The sequence below is a fragment of the Rhineura floridana genome, chromosome 3 (assembly GCF_030035675.1).
Source record: "Rhineura floridana isolate rRhiFlo1 chromosome 3, rRhiFlo1.hap2, whole genome shotgun sequence".
NCBI classification, from domain to species: Eukaryota; Metazoa; Chordata; class Lepidosauria; order Squamata; family Rhineuridae; genus Rhineura; species Rhineura floridana.
Window position 1 is genome coordinate 5,463,517 of NC_084482.1, and position 17,618 is coordinate 5,481,134.

At 44.5% G+C, this 17,618-nt stretch overlaps 1 protein-coding gene across 2 annotated transcripts; it reads left to right on the forward strand.

The window, feature by feature from the left end:
- Window positions 1-235: 235 nt before the first annotated feature.
- LOC133382011 (myoD family inhibitor domain-containing protein-like) lies at window positions 236-16,757 on the forward strand. Of its 2 annotated transcripts, XM_061621657.1 has the most exons (6): window positions 236-398; window positions 5,537-5,616; window positions 6,124-6,230; window positions 10,063-10,188; window positions 11,338-11,571; window positions 15,565-16,757. In XM_061621657.1, exons 3-6 carry the CDS (start codon window positions 6,131-6,133, stop codon window positions 15,822-15,824), a joined length of 720 nt encoding a protein of 239 aa, XP_061477641.1. In that variant the 5' UTR covers window positions 236-398; window positions 5,537-5,616; window positions 6,124-6,130; the 3' UTR covers window positions 15,825-16,757. The 2 variants fall into 2 exon arrangements, with proteins under 2 accessions (XP_061477641.1, XP_061477642.1); XM_061621658.1 differs by lacking the exon at window positions 5,537-5,616.
- The last annotated feature ends 861 nt before the right edge of the window (window positions 16,758-17,618 follow it).

The following is a 17,618-nucleotide window of genomic DNA, read 5'->3' on the forward strand; positions in this document are numbered from 1 at the left end:
AGGCACTGAGATTCAGTGGCATCTTGGGTGGAGCAAGGCTTCTAGTCTGATGGAATTTCGTGTCGAGATAAAACGTCTCTCTCTCAAACTGAACCTCACCCTCCTGCTCTCTGGACCCCAGCCCAGCACCAAAGCAGGGGGATGGGAGTGGCTACTTTATGTGATATGATATTGGTTTCCCTCCGCAGCTATCAGGCTGAGCTACAATCAGGATGTTATGACGACATATTAGTTTGGAGCATCAGCCAGTCCGGAATGGACCGAGTGTGAAAGACAAACTGAGAGGAGCCTGTGCCAAACGGCGAGGGGTGCATGGCTTGCATGCAGAGAGCGTGGCAAAGGGCCGCAGAGGACTGAAAAGGAAACCTGTCTATTCCTGTGGCCTGAGCCTCTTGCAGGTAAATCAGGGTTTCATTGGAACACAGATTCTCTAGCAGTTGTTGCTTTCTTAACACCCAATCCTTTATCCTTCATCCTGACATTTGCCTGTGTTACTGTGAACCTAGCAGTTATTTCTAAAAACCTTCCATGCGTGCTTACCTTTTGACAGGAGTCTGGAAGTTTGCGTGTTGCTATGGGACCTCCTTTTGCATGCATCTATGCATTTCCATTTAGCAGGTTTGTAGAGAAGTTTGCAGCTAATTTTTCTTGTACAGACTTATTATTTTTATTATTATTATGTCAGCCAAGTGTATATTGTGCAATATACTTGTGGTCTCTAGTCTGTGCACAGTCTGCCACCCTGAATGGCACTTAGAATTTGCCAGCTCAAGCAGTTTGGTTTAAAATAGCCCTTTCTCTTAGCTCTGGGTAAAGCCATCTTTGCTTATACCATTGCTTGAAGCAGGGGAAGGGGCATAGCTCAGTGATAGTGCATCCGCTTTGTAGGCAGGAGGTCCCAGGTTCAATCCCTGGCATCTCCAAGTCGATTTGAGAAAGAATCCTGAAATACTGAAGAGCTGATGCCAGTCAGAGTAGACATTGTTGAGCTACATGGACCAGTGATCTAGCTTGGTATAAGGTAGCTTTGTATGTTTCTATGAACTGGTTGTTGTTACCATGGGCTTGTCTCTGTTGATGTGGTCTGTTGTGGTGGGGACCCAACTTCAAATACTGAAAGGGCACATTACAAAATAGCCATTAGGATTCAACCGAAATTCTGTTGCTGCAAAGAATTTGGGCAAAATGTATCTCTATGAAGAGTGAGAAAAGTTAAAGGATTCAAGGTGTGCAAACATGGACTAGAAGAGAGGCCTCCAAGCCCGCACCCCAAGTTTATTGGGGTCTTGGATGTATTGGGAACCCTACCTTTTTAAAAAAGAGAGTCCTGCATTTGGTCTCTCAGAGGTCTAGCCTCAAATAGCCTCAACACTACCTTAAGACGGTGGCTCACAAGTAGGAATGGGCACATCTATCCCTTTTGGTTTCTCTCAGTTTCTCATCTTTCCAGTCTTCAGACAGTTCCACATCAGTTTGCAATTTTTTTAAAAAAGTCCTTATGAAAATTCATCAGCCTTTTAGTGTGAATTACTCCTAATATACACACTTTCGCATGCATTCTTCCCTAATATACACATTTTGCAGAATAATTTCCTCTAATATAATGCATTTTTCTATGTTTTTTCATCAATATATGCATTTATATGCATACTTTACACTAGCATATGAATTTTTGTATGGATTACTTGGCTGGAGAATTCCATTGCAAAATTCAGAGAAGTGCAAATTTTGAAGAATGCTTGTGTTATGGTTTGCAGCTTGTTTCAGAATGTGCAAATTAGGTAATTTCTCCTACATCCCTACTTACAAGTAGCAAATAAATGAGAATCTGTGCATAGAAACAGGCAGCAATTACCATGGGTTACATATTACAGATGTGATATTAGCAAAAGCACATGCATGTGCTTTGTTGTACTACCCAGTCTCTGGAGGGTCAGTAAGGAGGTGGATAGATTAGCAATGCTATAACACAACAAGTGCCAGGGCATCTTTCAGATTAAGTGGTTGACTGTGGCACAAATGTTCAGCTACAGCCAACTTAATTGTAACTGTTACTCCATATCCCTTACCCAGGAGGACAGTGGCTACCTCACTGCTATAAGATGAGCCAATTTAAAGCCGATTTAAACAAAAATCAAAAAGCAGAGTCTACAGAGGGAAATACAGGAACATGGAGGACAGACCAGACCTGAAAATGCTGGGCACAATCCACTCAGAGTGGAGCACTTTTAAGTCTCATTGATTTCAATGAGAGAGTGCTGCTCAGTAGGGTACAGGTTAGGCGAACCAGACTTTTGTATTCCCCCATGAGCTTGTATGCTTTTAAAATAGACTCAAGAAACCAAAATTTACCAGGTGATCCTGTTCTTCATCTGTGTCTTTGTAACTGGGAAAAGATTCTGCTATTGAATTTCTGCCGGTCATTCATCTATTAAAGGCACAGAACCCCCACCAGGAAAAAAAAGTTTCTCAGACTCCTATCCTCCACTCCAGCCCACTAAAACTATGCTGCCCTCCCTGCTCAAAAACCCTGGAGTTGGTCCCCTCCCAGCCTCTACGCTTTTATTCCTGCTGTTTTGCCTTCCCCTGTTATTCTAGCCCCAGTGGGGTGGGAGGTTAATGGGCCTGTTGTTTCCTGTTTCCCCCTCCCAGGGCTTTGAACTGATTGGATTGGTTGGGAGGATGGGGAGAGCTCAGGAAACCACAACCCAGCAGCAGCCTCACCTCTGAGCCCCTTGCGCCTTTCATCTCTGCATCAGCCTCAGCTCCCTGCTGCACATGTACAACCTGATCCTATAACCCAGTTAAATGGATATACACACAATACTCATTTGAAGTTGACTTCGAAAGGGCCCATCGTGGTAGGCTTAAATCCAAAATGCTTTGCCTTAATTGCAGCTGGCTGTTAGTGCTAATGCCATCTCTTTTTCCGGTTTCAGATCAGTGGTGGTATTTAGCCAGGCTGATCCATCTATCCCAGAAAAAAAGTGAGAGCCCAGTTTCCTTCCCTCCAGTCTTTCAGGGGCAGCCGGCCTACCCCTTCAACAGAGTAGACTGTTGGAGAGTCCAGATTTATGTCGTGGCCCATCCCCACTGTATCAGCCAAGCTGAAATTTACCGCAATGAGCCCCTTTTCTTGACTCTCTCTTTTCTCCCAAGATTAGGCAGGGTTCTTTGGCAGGGCTAGGCCAAGACATTTTGGCAGCATACGCACACCACAAATTTAAAGCACATGACTTCCCGCAATGAATCCTGGGAACAGTAGTGATGCTGGGAATTGTAGCTCAGTGGGGAATAAACGACAGTTCCTAGAATTCTTTGGGGGAGCAGTGTGCTTTATATATGGTCCGTACACAGCCTTTGATGCCTGACGTAGAAGAGCCAATGGTATCCCCACCTCACCCTATCAAGGTGCATAGTATCCAAGAAAATCCCACAAGCACCTTTTCCTAGGAGTAAAAAATGCAACTAAAAATAAACTAAATGAAAATGCCCTTTCATGATGACACCCAAAGTCAGCAACCTGAGGTGGCTATGCCTCACTCTACCTAATGGTAGGGCTGGCCCTATGGCTTTGATTGTTTTAAGACATCTGGTGCACTAGCTCACTTCTGACAGTTGGAGAATGCCTAGTGCTGGGATGGAGAACCACAGGTTCCTGTGGCCCTCCAGACACTGGGATTCCCAACTCCCATCAGCCTCAGTCAGCATGGCCAATGGTCAAGGATGATGGGAGCTGTAGTCCAACACCCTCTGGAGGGTCACAGGTTTTTCACCCCTGCCTAGTGGAAGACCCTTTTATTCCTCAGTAGGTAACCCATGAGCTATAAAAGGCCCTTTCCAGGCTGCCCATGGAGCCTTTGACTCCAATACTGTACTACCTGGTGTAAGTCTCCTTGAATTCAATGAGACTTGTGGAAGTGGAAGTGGATTGTCTTCACATCAATACCAATTTATGGTGACCCTATGAATAGGGTTTTCATGGTAAGCGGTATTCAGAGGGGGTTTACCATTGCCTTCCTCTGAGGCTGAGAGGCAGTGACTGGCCCAAGGTCACCCAGTGAGCTTCAGGGCTGTGTGGGGATTCAAACCCTGATCTCCCAGGTCATAGTCCAACACTCTAACCACTATACCACACTGGCTCTCTCAATGAGACTTACACCCAGGTAAGTATAGGATTGTAGACAGGCATAGGATTATGCTGTCAGCCTCTTCCACTCCGTTTCCATTAAAGGTAAAGGTGTCCCCACACTTATAGTGTGAGTCGTTTCTGACTCTTAGGGTGTCGTCTTGAGATGTTTACTAGGCAGACCGTATATATGGGGTGGGATTGCCAGTTCCTTCCCCGGCCTTTCTTTACCCCCCAGCATATGCCGGGTACTCATTTTACCGACCACAGATGGATGGAAGTCTGAGTGGACCTCGACCCCTTTTACTGGAGATTCGACTTCCTCCTTCCGTTGGAATCGAACTCCGGCCGTGAGCAGAGCTTTGGCTGCGTTACTGCCGCTTACCACTCTGTGCCATGGAGGATCTTCCATTTCCATTACTATATAGCAAATGCCAGTAGTTTAAAAAAATACATTTGGGGATCAGTTCTGGTAAAAAGTGAGCCTCACTCACCTGGAAACCTTCGTTCCCTATGTTACAATGTGTGTGAGCTTTGATAAGAGAAAAGCCCTCTGCACATAGGGTTATTCTACTTAGTATTATTTCACATGCTCAGTGGTATACATAGGCCTTTGAAACAGCTTCCAAGACTATGGTTGTAATCTTATGCACTCCAATCCACTGTTGGAGGCAGCATGCCTCTGAATACCAGTTGGTAGGAATGGTAAGCGGGGAGAGGGACTGTTGCACTCACATCTTGCTTGTGGGCTTCCCATAGGTATGTGCTTGGTTACTGTGAGTACAGGATGCCAGACTAGATGGGCCTTTGGTTTGATCCAGCAGGGTAGTTCTTATGCTGTTACACATTTACATGACAGTAAATCCCATTGAACACAATGGGACTTCTAAGTAAACATGCATAGGATTATCCTGTGTGTCTTGCTAAATCCTGGCTCACATGAAGTCGCAGTTCCGCTCCTTCCATGCTCTGATGTCCTTAGTCCACTAAAATATCCTTGCCTACTTTTTTTTGTTTTACTATCCTGCTAGTCCCAACACATACCTATGACAGCCAAAGGCATCACCAATGGTGGCATATTGCAACTGTACTATATTGATGGTCTGAAAAAGGTGGGTTGGAGAGAAAGAATACCTGTTTCAAATTACAAACTTTCCCCTGCCTGGTAGCCTGCAGGTAATGCAGGTAATTCAGGGGAATTGCTCTTTACAAGTGTGATCATAATATAGGGAAGTACAGATGTGTAAGGCCATGGCATGAAGAACTATGACATTTCTATAGCACATGTCAAGGGTTCCACAAAACACTTCACATACATTATTTGAGTAATACTTCTGATTTCCCAGTAAAAGAGATTGATAGTGTTATTGCCTCCCATTTGCTTCTTTAGTCTCTCTGTCTTTTTAGGGAGGGAAGCAGCTGTCTTGGTGTGCAGAGCCTAAAACAGTCGTTCAGGTCAGCTGCCTGCATTGCAACAGTCAAAACTGGTAAGATTGTACAATGAAAATGGAGTCTTGAGAACTATATGCTATAGGATACCTATAGCGTAGGCATCACTAAAAGGGAAGAAATGCATCAGCATAGAGTAGGGGAAATGGGGCAGATTTGCACATGTACATATAGATCCAAAATTGGAAACATTTACAAATTGGAAACACATCTTGCTATAGTAGAGGAGGCTGCGACTAGGTGACCTGTGTGCCTGTTCAGTCTTCTGTCCAGGTACTAATAATTGATGGGCAGCTTCAAGACCCCCCTCCCTGCTCTCCCTTCTTAGAGTTCTTTATCTTGAAACCAGACTTGGACTAGGCAGTCCTCCAAATAGAGGACTGGCTTCTGTAAAGTCGGCCACCCTAGTGACTATAAATGTTGTAAGTAAATAAATATAAATGAATGATGGTGAGAGATGGGGGTAGAGACTGTTTGGCACTGAACATAATTCAATGTGAGAAAAGACTTATTTGATTTTCTCTCTCTCCAATCCATATTTTTAGTTCCCAGATGTCAGCTATCAACTCAGGTGTCCCTAGCAGGCCTGATGGAACAAAGACAGAATCTAGAAGGGACACAGTGGAGACTACAAACATCACTCCAGGTTCAGGTAAGAAACTTGACCATTTAATTTAGTCTATTCTTCTGGATTACAGGTAAACCTCATGGATTATTCAGGCACTGCAATTCTCTCCATGATCACCCTCCTTACACATGTAACACCCTCCTTAGGTAAATAGTTATTGCTCGCCATAGCAAAGGATGAACATGAGCAATGGAAAGGAGGTGCAATGAGACTTGTCACAGAAGGACTTAATAATAATAATAATAAAATTTTATTTGTTAGTCGCCCATCTGTCTGAATTAACGGACACTCTGGGCGACGTACAACAATACAAAATACAATATAAAACAATATACTTGGCCTAGCGCAAGACAGTCTGCCAACCCAGTCAGTGTTGCCAAACAGTGGGGACTGGGCCTCATCTGCCTGCCCTCTTACTTACAGCCTATCAACGGCTCTGACTCCACCTAGGATTGGTCTCCTTGCCTCCCACCCTGCCAGTCTTAATGGGCTCCAGCGTCCACTGCAACCAGAAAAACATTTTAAGCCACTTTTTTTGTGTGTATTTTATCTTTGGCCAGTTTTGGGAAAAGCAAGAAGCAAAGCCAGTTCCTCCATCCCCCAACAAATCATGTTGGTTCATAACCACCGCCACCCAATACATTATACAGTTGGGCTGGTTGTAGGTGCAACCAGTGTTAACTGGTAGAGACTTGCTGGGCTGCCCCTGCTGTGAAGCAGAGTGAATCAGGTGGAATCAGAGTGAATCTGGAGGGTGGGGTGGTGGTGGTGGTAGCTGTCATTCTGCTAGACTTTCCCCTTGAGCTGTTGCCATTTTCCTGAGCTGGGACACTGAGTTGTGCCTGAATATGAATGTAAGGAATGCAAAAGGGACTGGGCTACAACTTTGAAGGTGTGTGTTCAGAATGATTACAGGTTGGGCAGTACACACCCTGCGCTATACCACAAGCCTCCCATGCTGGTTGTTGATTAGTGGTTCGGAGGTGTTGTTTGGATTTTCTAGCTCAAGCATCAAAAATGCATTGGGCAAGTGGCATCTCTATCGCAAGTTATTGTGGGAGAGCTGTGCATGCACAGACCAAAATTGCTATTTTCCCAGCAAGTGCATTTAGTGCTCTCAGTGCTGGGAAGGAGTATTCTGCCGGAGACTTGAGGGCTGCACAGTTCCCCCTACTCACCTCCTGGGGAAAAGCCACAGAATCTATATTGTATAGCTACTTTGTAACTGCACATTCCTCCAGCTACTTAGGGGTAGTACTTTTGAAGCTAATGAGACTAATCTCTAGTAAGCAATTTGAGGATTTAAAGCTATGATCTGTTGTTTGATGAGACTTGCATACAGCTACAGCTCTGTAGTCTGAAATCATAATTACAGTTAATTCAAAAGGGCAATTACGCTTCCATTAAGTTCCTTTTAATTCAATTTTTTAAATATGGCTTTTATTATGCTGTATGTGAGGGGTGATTAATCAGATCATTGAATTATTAATTTAAAATTATGAAAGCTATTTTTAATTTTCACATGCTCTCAATAGGACACAATGTCATAAATAGATGGCATGCAGCTACAGTCAGCTCTCAAGGAAAGATGCTAGACAGAGGGTTGAGTCTAGCAAGGTTGGTCATAATTGCCCTACAATGGGCTATCATCAACAGTTCCAAATATATTTTGCTAATTGCCCTGTGTGAAATGGCAAAGTGTGCAATGCATGGTGTTAATGCTACAGACAAAATGCATGTTTCCCACTCTGAGATCTAGAGTCTCTCAGAGATTTAGGGCACTTCCAGACTGTCGTTATTTTTGGGTGGGATTCAATCACATACTGGCAAATTCAGATGGTACAACTGAAGTTGATTTGGTGCTGTTGCACAACAAACCCACTTCCCCAAAAGGTTGGACTTTTGCAATAAGGAAAGTGATGGGGAAATGTACAGGAAAATATGGGATAACTTTTAGGGCCCCTCCAGACTGGTGCTTTTTTTGCAGGTCTGTTCTGCAATACATTATTGACATTGATGCAATAAGAGTGCGTTAATGATGGATTTATAATGGACTCTCCTCACGTCATTTTGCTTTTTTAGTTGTTCTGTGATGCTTCCCCAATGTAACTGCATTATTGCTGTCTGGAGTGCAACAAAAGTGGGACCCAACCCCCCCCCCCCGAACATTTGTGGTATAAAGAGTTACAGGATGTCAGCAAGAAGTTACAGGACGTGTATTGATTAGAAACAAAGCAAAGTGTTCCCAATCTGCTACCTCTGCTAATATATTTGGAAATAAACAGATATTGCCTCCCCCAAAAAACACACAGCATATTCTGTCTTTACAAGGAAATGGCCCCTGTAAAAAGGCCAGCTGGAGAACTTCTCTAACTTGAGGAAAGGGGGGAAAGCCCCAGCTTTTTGTAACAGAATCTTCACCTACAAGTTTCAAAACAAAGATTTTCTGATCAAATGTGACCCATACCAGAAATGCAAATCTTCATTATACCCCAAAAGCTGACCTTTAACTCTGTGTGTGTGTGTGTGTGTGTGTGTGTGTGTGTGTGAGTGTGTGTGTGTGAGAGAGAGAGAGAGAGAGAGGATGCAATGAGCTACTAAGTGATGGGGAGAATATTTGGTGAGTATGGACAGAGGAATGAGGCTTGGCATGAGCCATTACACCTTTCTAAGGCCATCAGAAGGGCAAAGCCATCTTCTTCTTTGATTTTTGTTCCTAGTAGTGCTATTTCAGGCTTGGGGGCGGGCATGAGAGAGAGTGAACAAAAACATTTTGGTAGAGGAGTGACAAGAGTCACAGTGATGCTCAAAAGTCCTTGTTTGTATTTATTCAGGAAGGGTGAATTGCAAAAATTGCAGTATATTCCCAGAGCATTTTTTGTGGTTGCTTTAATAAAAGGTAAAGTTGTCCCGGCACTTATAGTGCGAGTCGTTTCCAACTCTTAAGGTGACGTCTTTTGACGTTTACAAGGCAGACCGTATATATGGGGTGGGATTGCCAGTTCCTTCCCCGGCCTTTCTTTACCCCCCAGCATATACCAGGTACTCATTTTACCGACCACAGATGGATGGAAGGCTGAGTGGACCTCGACCCCTTTTACCGGAGATTCGACTTCCTCCTTTTGTTGGAATCGAACTCCAGCCGTGAGCAGAGCTTTGGCTGTGTTACCGCCGCTTACCAGCAATCTAAGTGATCCTGAAGAATAATCATGTAGTCTAAAACATGGGGGAGGGGTAGAGTACTTCCTCTGCCCACCCTTCCCTAAATTATACTTCCTTTCCCTCCCACTCTTTCCTAAATTGTGCATGTTCCAGGGCTGTAAAAACAAGATTAGGTGGCATGCAGTGCAATCCTAGGCATGTGTGCTCAGAGAGTCCTACTGTAAATCCTACTGCATTCAATGGGACTTTCTCCCAGGTAATGTGCAATATTGCAGTCTAAGCTCAACAGCCTCTGGCTCAAATTAAGTCACACATCTGTAAGAAATGAGAGGCAAGTGTCAGTCTGAGGGCACATCCAGACTGTCAGTATTTTGCAAAAAGGGTATAAGCACACACCAGAATTGTACATTTGCGTAGCTAAAGTGGATTAAAGTGCTCTGTTGCTCTAGCACAACAGATAAACTTTAAAAAGAAACTGCCTTTTTACCTTCAGGAAAGTGATGGGGAAATGCATCAAAAAGTGTGGGATGAATGAATGATTAATGGGAAGGCAAGTAAATGTCCTACAAGCAAATCGGGATGAATACAGGATGGATGCTCATTGTCATATAACCTGCAAACAAATCAGAACGAATGTTCAATAAATAGTTTGTCTGAAGGAGCCCTGAGTATACTTCCTTCTTTCCATTGCCAGAGCATGAGGAATCCTTTGGAAACATCCCTTTTCCTGAAAACCAGAGATACTTGCCAGGGGAGTTTAATTCCAGTGAAGAGATCTCCCTTATTCCTTCTGCCCAGGTAGCAGGGAAAGCTGAAACTGGTAAGATAAAAAGTGGGAAGGGGGGAGAAGAAAGAGTGCATAAGCAGCCTCAGCTAATAAACAAGATCCTAAATAGAGATCTTAGTTTTATCAGGTTACTGTAATGGTCTGTAATCCCCTGCTGGTCAATTATTTATTTACTAGAGCCCTCTACATATTGATCAACGCTTGTGCAGAGAGTCTCTGCACATAGAAGCTGTAGGCTTGCCGGCTTTGTACTTTGGATCTGTACCCAAGGGACAGTGATCCCAGCTTGCCCTGCCACTCCACAAATTGACAGTCTGCTTTACAAATGTCTGCTTAAGGCTGAAGGCTTGTGACATCAGGTTGCTGTTAATTGTGTGAAAACAATTATGTGTGGCTTTTAAAATGCAAATAGCCAATAGGATTATTGTTGGTAGGGTGAGGGTCACACTGCACCTATTAGAAGAGGGCAAAAGACTTTTTTAACTTTCCTCTTATATTGTCTTTTTTTAAATGTTATCATCATCATCATGATCATCATTATTAATTTTATCACTATTTAGAGAAACAAAAGTTTCTCTAGCTTCATTTTTCTTCTTTTGCCTTTTTTAAATTTGCTTTTAATAGCACAAGCCTAACTATGACTATTCAAAAGTAAGTCCTATTGAATTCAGTGGGGCTTACTCCCAGGTAGACAGGGTTAGGATTACAGCCTCAGGCTGCAGTCCAATACACACCTGGGAGTAAGTCCCATTGAACCCAGTGGTGCTTACTTCTAAGTAGACATGTATTGGATTGCAGCTTTAGTTGCTTTAAATGTGGTTGGGGAAGTAACAGAGGGCAAATGGGGAAATAACATTGGGGAAAGTTTGTATTAAGAAAAAATGTAGACATCTTGACATTAACTATTAACTTTAAAAGATGGCTTTGAAAAAAGTATAGTCACCACGGCATGGGGAAGTGAACAGGATTGGGACCACAGTGCACAGGGAGGGTTTTTTTAACTCTGACCCTCCACCAGTGGTCTGGAAAAAAATGCCCCCCTCCTAAAACTGCTCTTAGCTCCAGGAGGGAACCTTCCATTGGTATTGTTATTGTGGCATATACCTTTGCGGACTAGAGCCCCCTTCATCCAGTGCCAACCTTGCATCTCCAGGCTTCAGATGCTTTCTCATTGCTTCGCAGAGCTCCCTCAGTCTATCATCACTGGCATCACCAACTCCTCTTTCCAGCCAGGGAAGGTACCCCTCTGTCACACCTACTATACTAATGGCTGTGGGGTTCCCCAGGCTTCTGTGAGGCAGCAGCCACAAGTCTCAAAGAAACAGCGCGTTGGCTCCACCACCTCTGTCTGCACCAACAGCAGTAAGAAGAGCTGCAAATCTACAGCTTCCCAGATCCAAGAGGTGGCTGGGGATGGTGAGTCCATGTGGGGCCGAGAGAGCTTGGGAACCACAGGAAAGTGGGTGGGGCTCCACAGGAGAATTAATGTTAGTGGCAATTTGGGGAGTAACAGGCTCAAAAAGTGACATTGGAGCTCATTTGAGAAGGACTGTTGCTCGGTAGCAGAGCATATGCTTTCTCTGCAAAAAGTCCCAGGTCCAGTCCCCAGCATCTCCTGGCAGAGACCCCTGTCTGAACCCGTGCAGAGCTGCTGCCAGTCAGGATAGACCAAGGCTGGGGAGCCGATGACTCACCAGACTTTGCTGGGCTTCCATCAGCTCCAGCCAGCACAGTCGGTCATCACAGACAAGGGCCGCAGGTTCACCACCTGTTTTAAGTGGGAATGTTTCGGATTGAACCTAAGGGAAGGGCTGTAGCTGAGGGGTAGAAAGAGCTTTCCCTGCAAAAGGTTCCGGGTTCAGGCCCTGGCATCGCCAGCTAGGGCAGGGAAAGACTCCTGCATGAAGCCCCAGAGAGCTGATGCCTGTCCATCTGACTTGCCCCAATACAGCTTTTGCAGGTCAAGAATGGGGAATCAAACCCACAGACTCTGAAAGAAGGTGGGAGCAAGGACTTGGGGTAAGGTTAAGCAACTGGTTACCCCCAGCTGGTTCCATTTAGCCCTCTCTATAGCCTCTGATCTGAAGGACTATCCCGCCCCCCCCCATCATCCCAATTAACCAGCTCACCTACTTTCTCCCACCCAAGCTGATGTTCTAGCACAGGCTTTTAAATCTGCTCTCCCCAACTTGGACAGCAACAGTGGCTTTGGGCACAGCCCTCCCTTTATTATGGAGATCAGCTGCTCATTTGAAACACAGGCAAAAGGCTCTTAAGCCCCATCCAACTGGTGTGAACTGCAACAAAGTTTACCAGCGTTCCCTCTGTACCTTGTCAAAAAAACCACACAGCTAAATGTGCATTTTATCATTAATTTTAATAAGTTTTTTTTAACATGGCAAGGGCTAAAGGGCCAGATTTTGTTCCACCCACTATCTCACACCAGCATTGATACTGGCAGTGGGCTCTTTAACCCCTTCCTCACCATTGTAAATAGTAATATGAATGATGATAGTGGGAGAGGGCTGTTGGCTTCATGCCTTCTTGTGGGCTTCCCAAGGTCATCTGGTTGGTCATTGAGGGAAATGGGATGCTGGACCAGCTCAGTGTTTAGTCAGATCCAGCAGGGCTCTTCCTATCTTCTTACATTCTACCTGCCCTGCCCCTCCTTTCTGTGAGGTTAGGGCAGTTTAACCAGTGACTACCAGAGACTTTATCACCTTTGCAAAATTCCATCACATAATACCTTTTAGTATTTTTTGGCTATATTCTAAGCTTGGTTTGTTTGTTTACTTTGATTTTTAACAAGAATAATAACATGTGATACTGTTTAATCATCACACATAAGCAATAGCACATCACAATATTGATTTATTTGCAACAGTAGGACTTCTTATGTTCTTAGGAGACCTCCCATATGTTGTGTACTCTGAGGCAGGCAAGAGAGTCTTTGATCATTAGCCAACTCACGCTGGGAAGCAGAGAGGCTAAAGAACAGGGTACTATTGACACAAGGGAGCATTTAAATATGCAATCCCCCACTGCGGCCTTAAGTGATATCTTTCCAACAGAGTTGTACCATGTGACCGTTCTGATTACATAAGCTGGCTCTCTGCTAGCTGTTGCTTAGTGCTTAATGAACTTAAAGTGGCTCAAGCCAGACATTCCCAATTGTCTTCACCCAGAGAGGAGGAAATGAAGATAGCCTTAATACAAAAAAAGGGCCCGGAGTGGGTTCCTCAGCTGTAATGAGCCTGGCTTTCAGCTTCTTGGATGAAATAACATACGTACATATCAGCAAATGTTAATGGTGATTCTGCCACTGGTTTTTCCTCTCCTATGCTTGAAGTAGGTTCTCCAGCTTTTTTGCTCATTCACTGACTGGTGCCAGCCAATCACCATGATAATCCATAGCTGGCTTCTGGTAGAGATGTGCATAGCTGGTACTTTCAGAGTTTGACCTGGAGAGGAAAGATACATGAGAATTATATGTTGCAAGGATGTTTCCAAACTGGCTCTGCTGTCTATCCTCACCATCTCGTTCCTTTCCACAGAGCTGTGTGCCACCCTCCTCTTAGCCTGTCTCTTCTGCCGCTTTTCGGACATCTTGCCTCTTCTATCTGGGCCTTTCTGCTCTTGCTTCCCTGTGTCAGCCTGCAGTCCAAGGTTTCTGGGGTTTTGCTCTGACCCTCTCAGCTGTTGCTGCTGTTGCTATTGTCGGTCTGAGGGGCCAGCCCTGGAGTTATGCTACCAGACTGGCGACTGTCTAGAACTTGCATTAGAAGTGTCTGAACTGTGCTATCATTGACTAACCCTGTCTCCCAAAGATGCTTCTTACTAACCTTATCATCTTCTGGGATCCTTAGAGCAGGTAAGCACCATTTGATCTGAATTTTTTAAAGCCAAAGTCTTTTTGTGCACAATTGTCTTTGCAAGCTTGAATTATTTGCATTTCCTGGGATAGTTCTCCAGACCCTCCCGTAAGATGTGCTCAGGGTGTTTTAACTGAATTCTAGAGGGGATAAGGGCCTGTGAGTTCAAATACCCACATAGCCATGAAGCTCACTGGTTGACTTTGGGCCAGTCACAGTCTCTCAACCTAACCCACCACACAAGGTTGTTGTGAGGATATAATGGGGAAAGGAAGAATAATGTATGCCACCTTGAGCTCCTTAGAGGACGAGTGGGATATTGTAAAAATAGATAAATTAGAGACAACTGTAATTAAGCATATGTAAGTTGTTGAAATAAATAAAAAACTTGTTTAAAACTGCCTTTTGTAAATATTTTTTTCCAGAGAGCTACGTTACAGAGTATAGTTGTTATATTGATCTCTCTTTGTTAATTTAATTCACCTCTTTAATCACTATGTTGCTGACTTGGTCAGTTTTGACTCTTTTTAACTTGTGTTTATGATATTGTGAGCCACCCTGGTGGCATATGAATCATCACTAGTGATACAATGTCTAGATTGACACTGATCCAGCCTGGTTGACACAGATCCTGCTACAGAGGCTGGCGAGGCTAAGCATTTGCTGGGGTCTCAAGGCCACCAAAGGGCCCACTGCCCTAAAGTCCCTGTCACTCTCACTTTGCATGGAGCACCTCAGAAGTTCAGAGACAGTGTGAGAGAATTATCACTACGCGTGCCCTGAGGGCAGCTTTTCCAAAATCAGAGAAGCAGCATTATTACTTTACATTGGCAGCTCTGTCTTTGGGAAGCAAATCCCAGCTGATCTATGGGTTAGGAAATAAATTGTGGGGAGGGAAACAAGCTGTTTCTGTTTTTCCTCCAGTCATTTTATCGCAGAATGAAATAATCCAGCATGCCCTCCCTTTCAGTTCCAATCCATGCCCCTGACTATGAAGGGAGAAAGCTTTCTAAGAGCTAGTCTCCTTGCAAAACTTTAGCCGCACTCTGATGTCAAGATATGCAAGCAAAAGCCTTGCAAGATGTCTCTCTGGATGTGGGAGGCCCTTGAGAAAAACCACTGGTAAATTTAGTAAAATTGTCCCTGGCTTCAGAATGCAAGTGTGTGTATGTTTGTGGGGAATTGAATCTCCTAATATGTATCTCTTTGCACACAGAAAACTAGCATGTCAGGGAGAAGGCTGGACTGGAACTTTACTCCCTACCATGTTAGCTTTCTACACATAGAACTTCTTCCCTACCCCAGTCCATGCAATCCCTCACCAAGCTTGGAGCTGCACAGTCCAAGAGCAGTTTGCCCCTATGAAGAGCTGTTTATCTAGGGAATGTTTCTGAGTTAGGATTAGAATTTTAAAAGAGCACTGGGGACAGAGGGGAAGAGTAGCAATTTGGGAAAGTACAGGAAATGGTGTGGTGCTGAAATTGATTGCCTTCCCTATGTCTCTAATCTTTCCCCCTCTTTCTCTTTCCCCCTCCAGACTGCTGCGCACACTGTGCCCTCGCCTGCCTCTTCTGTGAGTTTATGTCCCTGTGCTCACTTGCCCTGGACTGTGGGGGCTGTCTGGAGGCATGCTGCAGTGGGGAAGGAGGGGAATCTCTTGCTGAGACCTGCTGTGGGGAAGCAGGTGGGGGGAATTGCCCCTGTGGGTTAGGCTGTGGGATGCTGCAGGATTGCTGTGGGTCCTCTGACTGTCTCGAAATCTGCCTTGAGTGTTGTTCTATCTGCTTCCCAGCCTGAATTCATCCTCCATGGTTCCAGACTGCATTGGGATGTGTGTATGTCCCTTTAAGAAACCCCTCCCAAGTGATAAAGCATGGCAGTGGATTATTCTGGGCCTCTCTTCTTACCATGGCCCTAAATACTGTGACATCATCAGGCAATTTGCTTCCTTTTCTATTAATATCCCCATAACAGCCAAAATACATTGTTTGTACACACACAGCTGGGCGCTGTTGGTTGTATTTGATGGGGTTAGGCCTGTTTAGTACTCCTTCAACTGTGTGATGTCACACCCAGGCAGGGTGATGATGTCATCAAAAAGGCTAGCTGCATTCACAATGAAGACGTATTAAATTTCAATCACATCATGAAGTCTTGACAGATCAGGCCTTTTCTGCTGCTCTATATAATGTCAGAGAAAGATCTGTGCTGTGCGTTTTTGACAGATATTCCTATACAGCTACAGATGGAACCTTTCTTCTTTTTTTTAACTGTGATGAAAGAACCAGAGATGCTGTGATGTCTCTGGATGGGCTGAAGCTGAAGAGCCAACTCTATATCCTATTATGTGACTTAGGGTGCTTCCAGAAAACCCGTTTATTGAGGATTCATTCTGATTTGTTTGCAGGGAAGTTAGATGATGGTGCATCAAACCAAGTGTTATTCCACACTTTCCAGTGTATTTCCCATCACTTTCTTTATTGCAAAAAGTCTGATATTTAGGGGTAGCGGGTTTGTTGCGTGAGACCCCCCCCCCTCCATCAACTATAACTGCACAGCCTGAATTTGCATCCCACCTGAAAATAATAAGAGTCTGGAAGTGCTGGTGTGTCTTTGATTTAGACTTTAAGCGGACTCCAGTTGTTAATCCCGTAGACTCCAGGATGGTATTTCTTTGTGCCTGGAAATATATTATTGCATTGATTAGAATGACTGACTGCAAAATAAATTTAATTAAATGAAACCAACTTCTTCTATTTCTGTACCACCGTTGTTGTCCCTCTCCTTGTTCCCCTTGTTCAGAATACTTACATCCCATTTTATAGCCCCAAGAGGTTCTCAGGGCAGCTTACTAAAGGTTCTTGCAATAAAAATCACATGTAAAGGTTGCATCCAATGAAATCATTCTGTTAGCACAAGGACTTCTGCCTATGCAAAGGGATTTCTTCTCCTTTCACTATACTATACATCCTCCAAGATATGTTCTGGGGTTTACCACAAGTCTTCAGAGAAGATTTGAGGGGGTGCAAGAGGAAAGTCCCGATGCAAAGGCAGAAGTCCTTGCGTTAACAGGACATCTTGGTTGGATACAACCTTAAATCTGTTCCCAGGAACAGAAACATCCCTATGATCGCAGGATTATTCAGCTGGCATCTTTGGGCTTTCTTGGCCTCTGCCTACTAGGCAGCAGAGCCTACAGAGATCCTTTGAGGCAAGGGAGCAGGGCTGAGCAGCAGAAATTTACTCAGACCATGATGGAGGCAAGTCATCCCTCACTGGCAGTTGGTAGACGCCAGGCAACAGTGCCCACTGAGGGCCTCTGAAGCAAGGAAGTGGGGCTGAGCTGCTGCAAGTGGCTTAGCCTGTGATGAGAGGCAGCAGAGGGTTTCATCCTTTTATTATATTCTCTTTCTTTGTTAAGGAGGGGAAAAAAACTTTGCTGCCTCTTGAAACAGCAGTGGAGATGTAAGCATGGTCGAACTGTGGAATACTGAAATGACCCGGGCAGCTGACATGATCGCTCCTGTGCGCCCTCTCCTATGTAGAGCTCATACAGCTCCATGGTATATCCCAGAGCTGAGAGCGATGAAA

Coding starts and splice junctions, on each gene's coding strand:
- LOC133382011 (XM_061621657.1), top strand. CDS start 6,131: ATGTCAGCTATCAACTCAGGTGTCCCTAGCAGGCCTGATGGAACAAAG. Junction 10,189..11,337: donor AGCAGGGAAAGCTGAAACTG/GTAAGATAAAAA, acceptor ATTGCTTCGCAG/AGCTCCCTCAGTCTATCATC. Junction 11,572..15,564: donor CCAAGAGGTGGCTGGGGATG/GTGAGTCCATGT, acceptor TTCCCCCTCCAG/ACTGCTGCGCACACTGTGCC.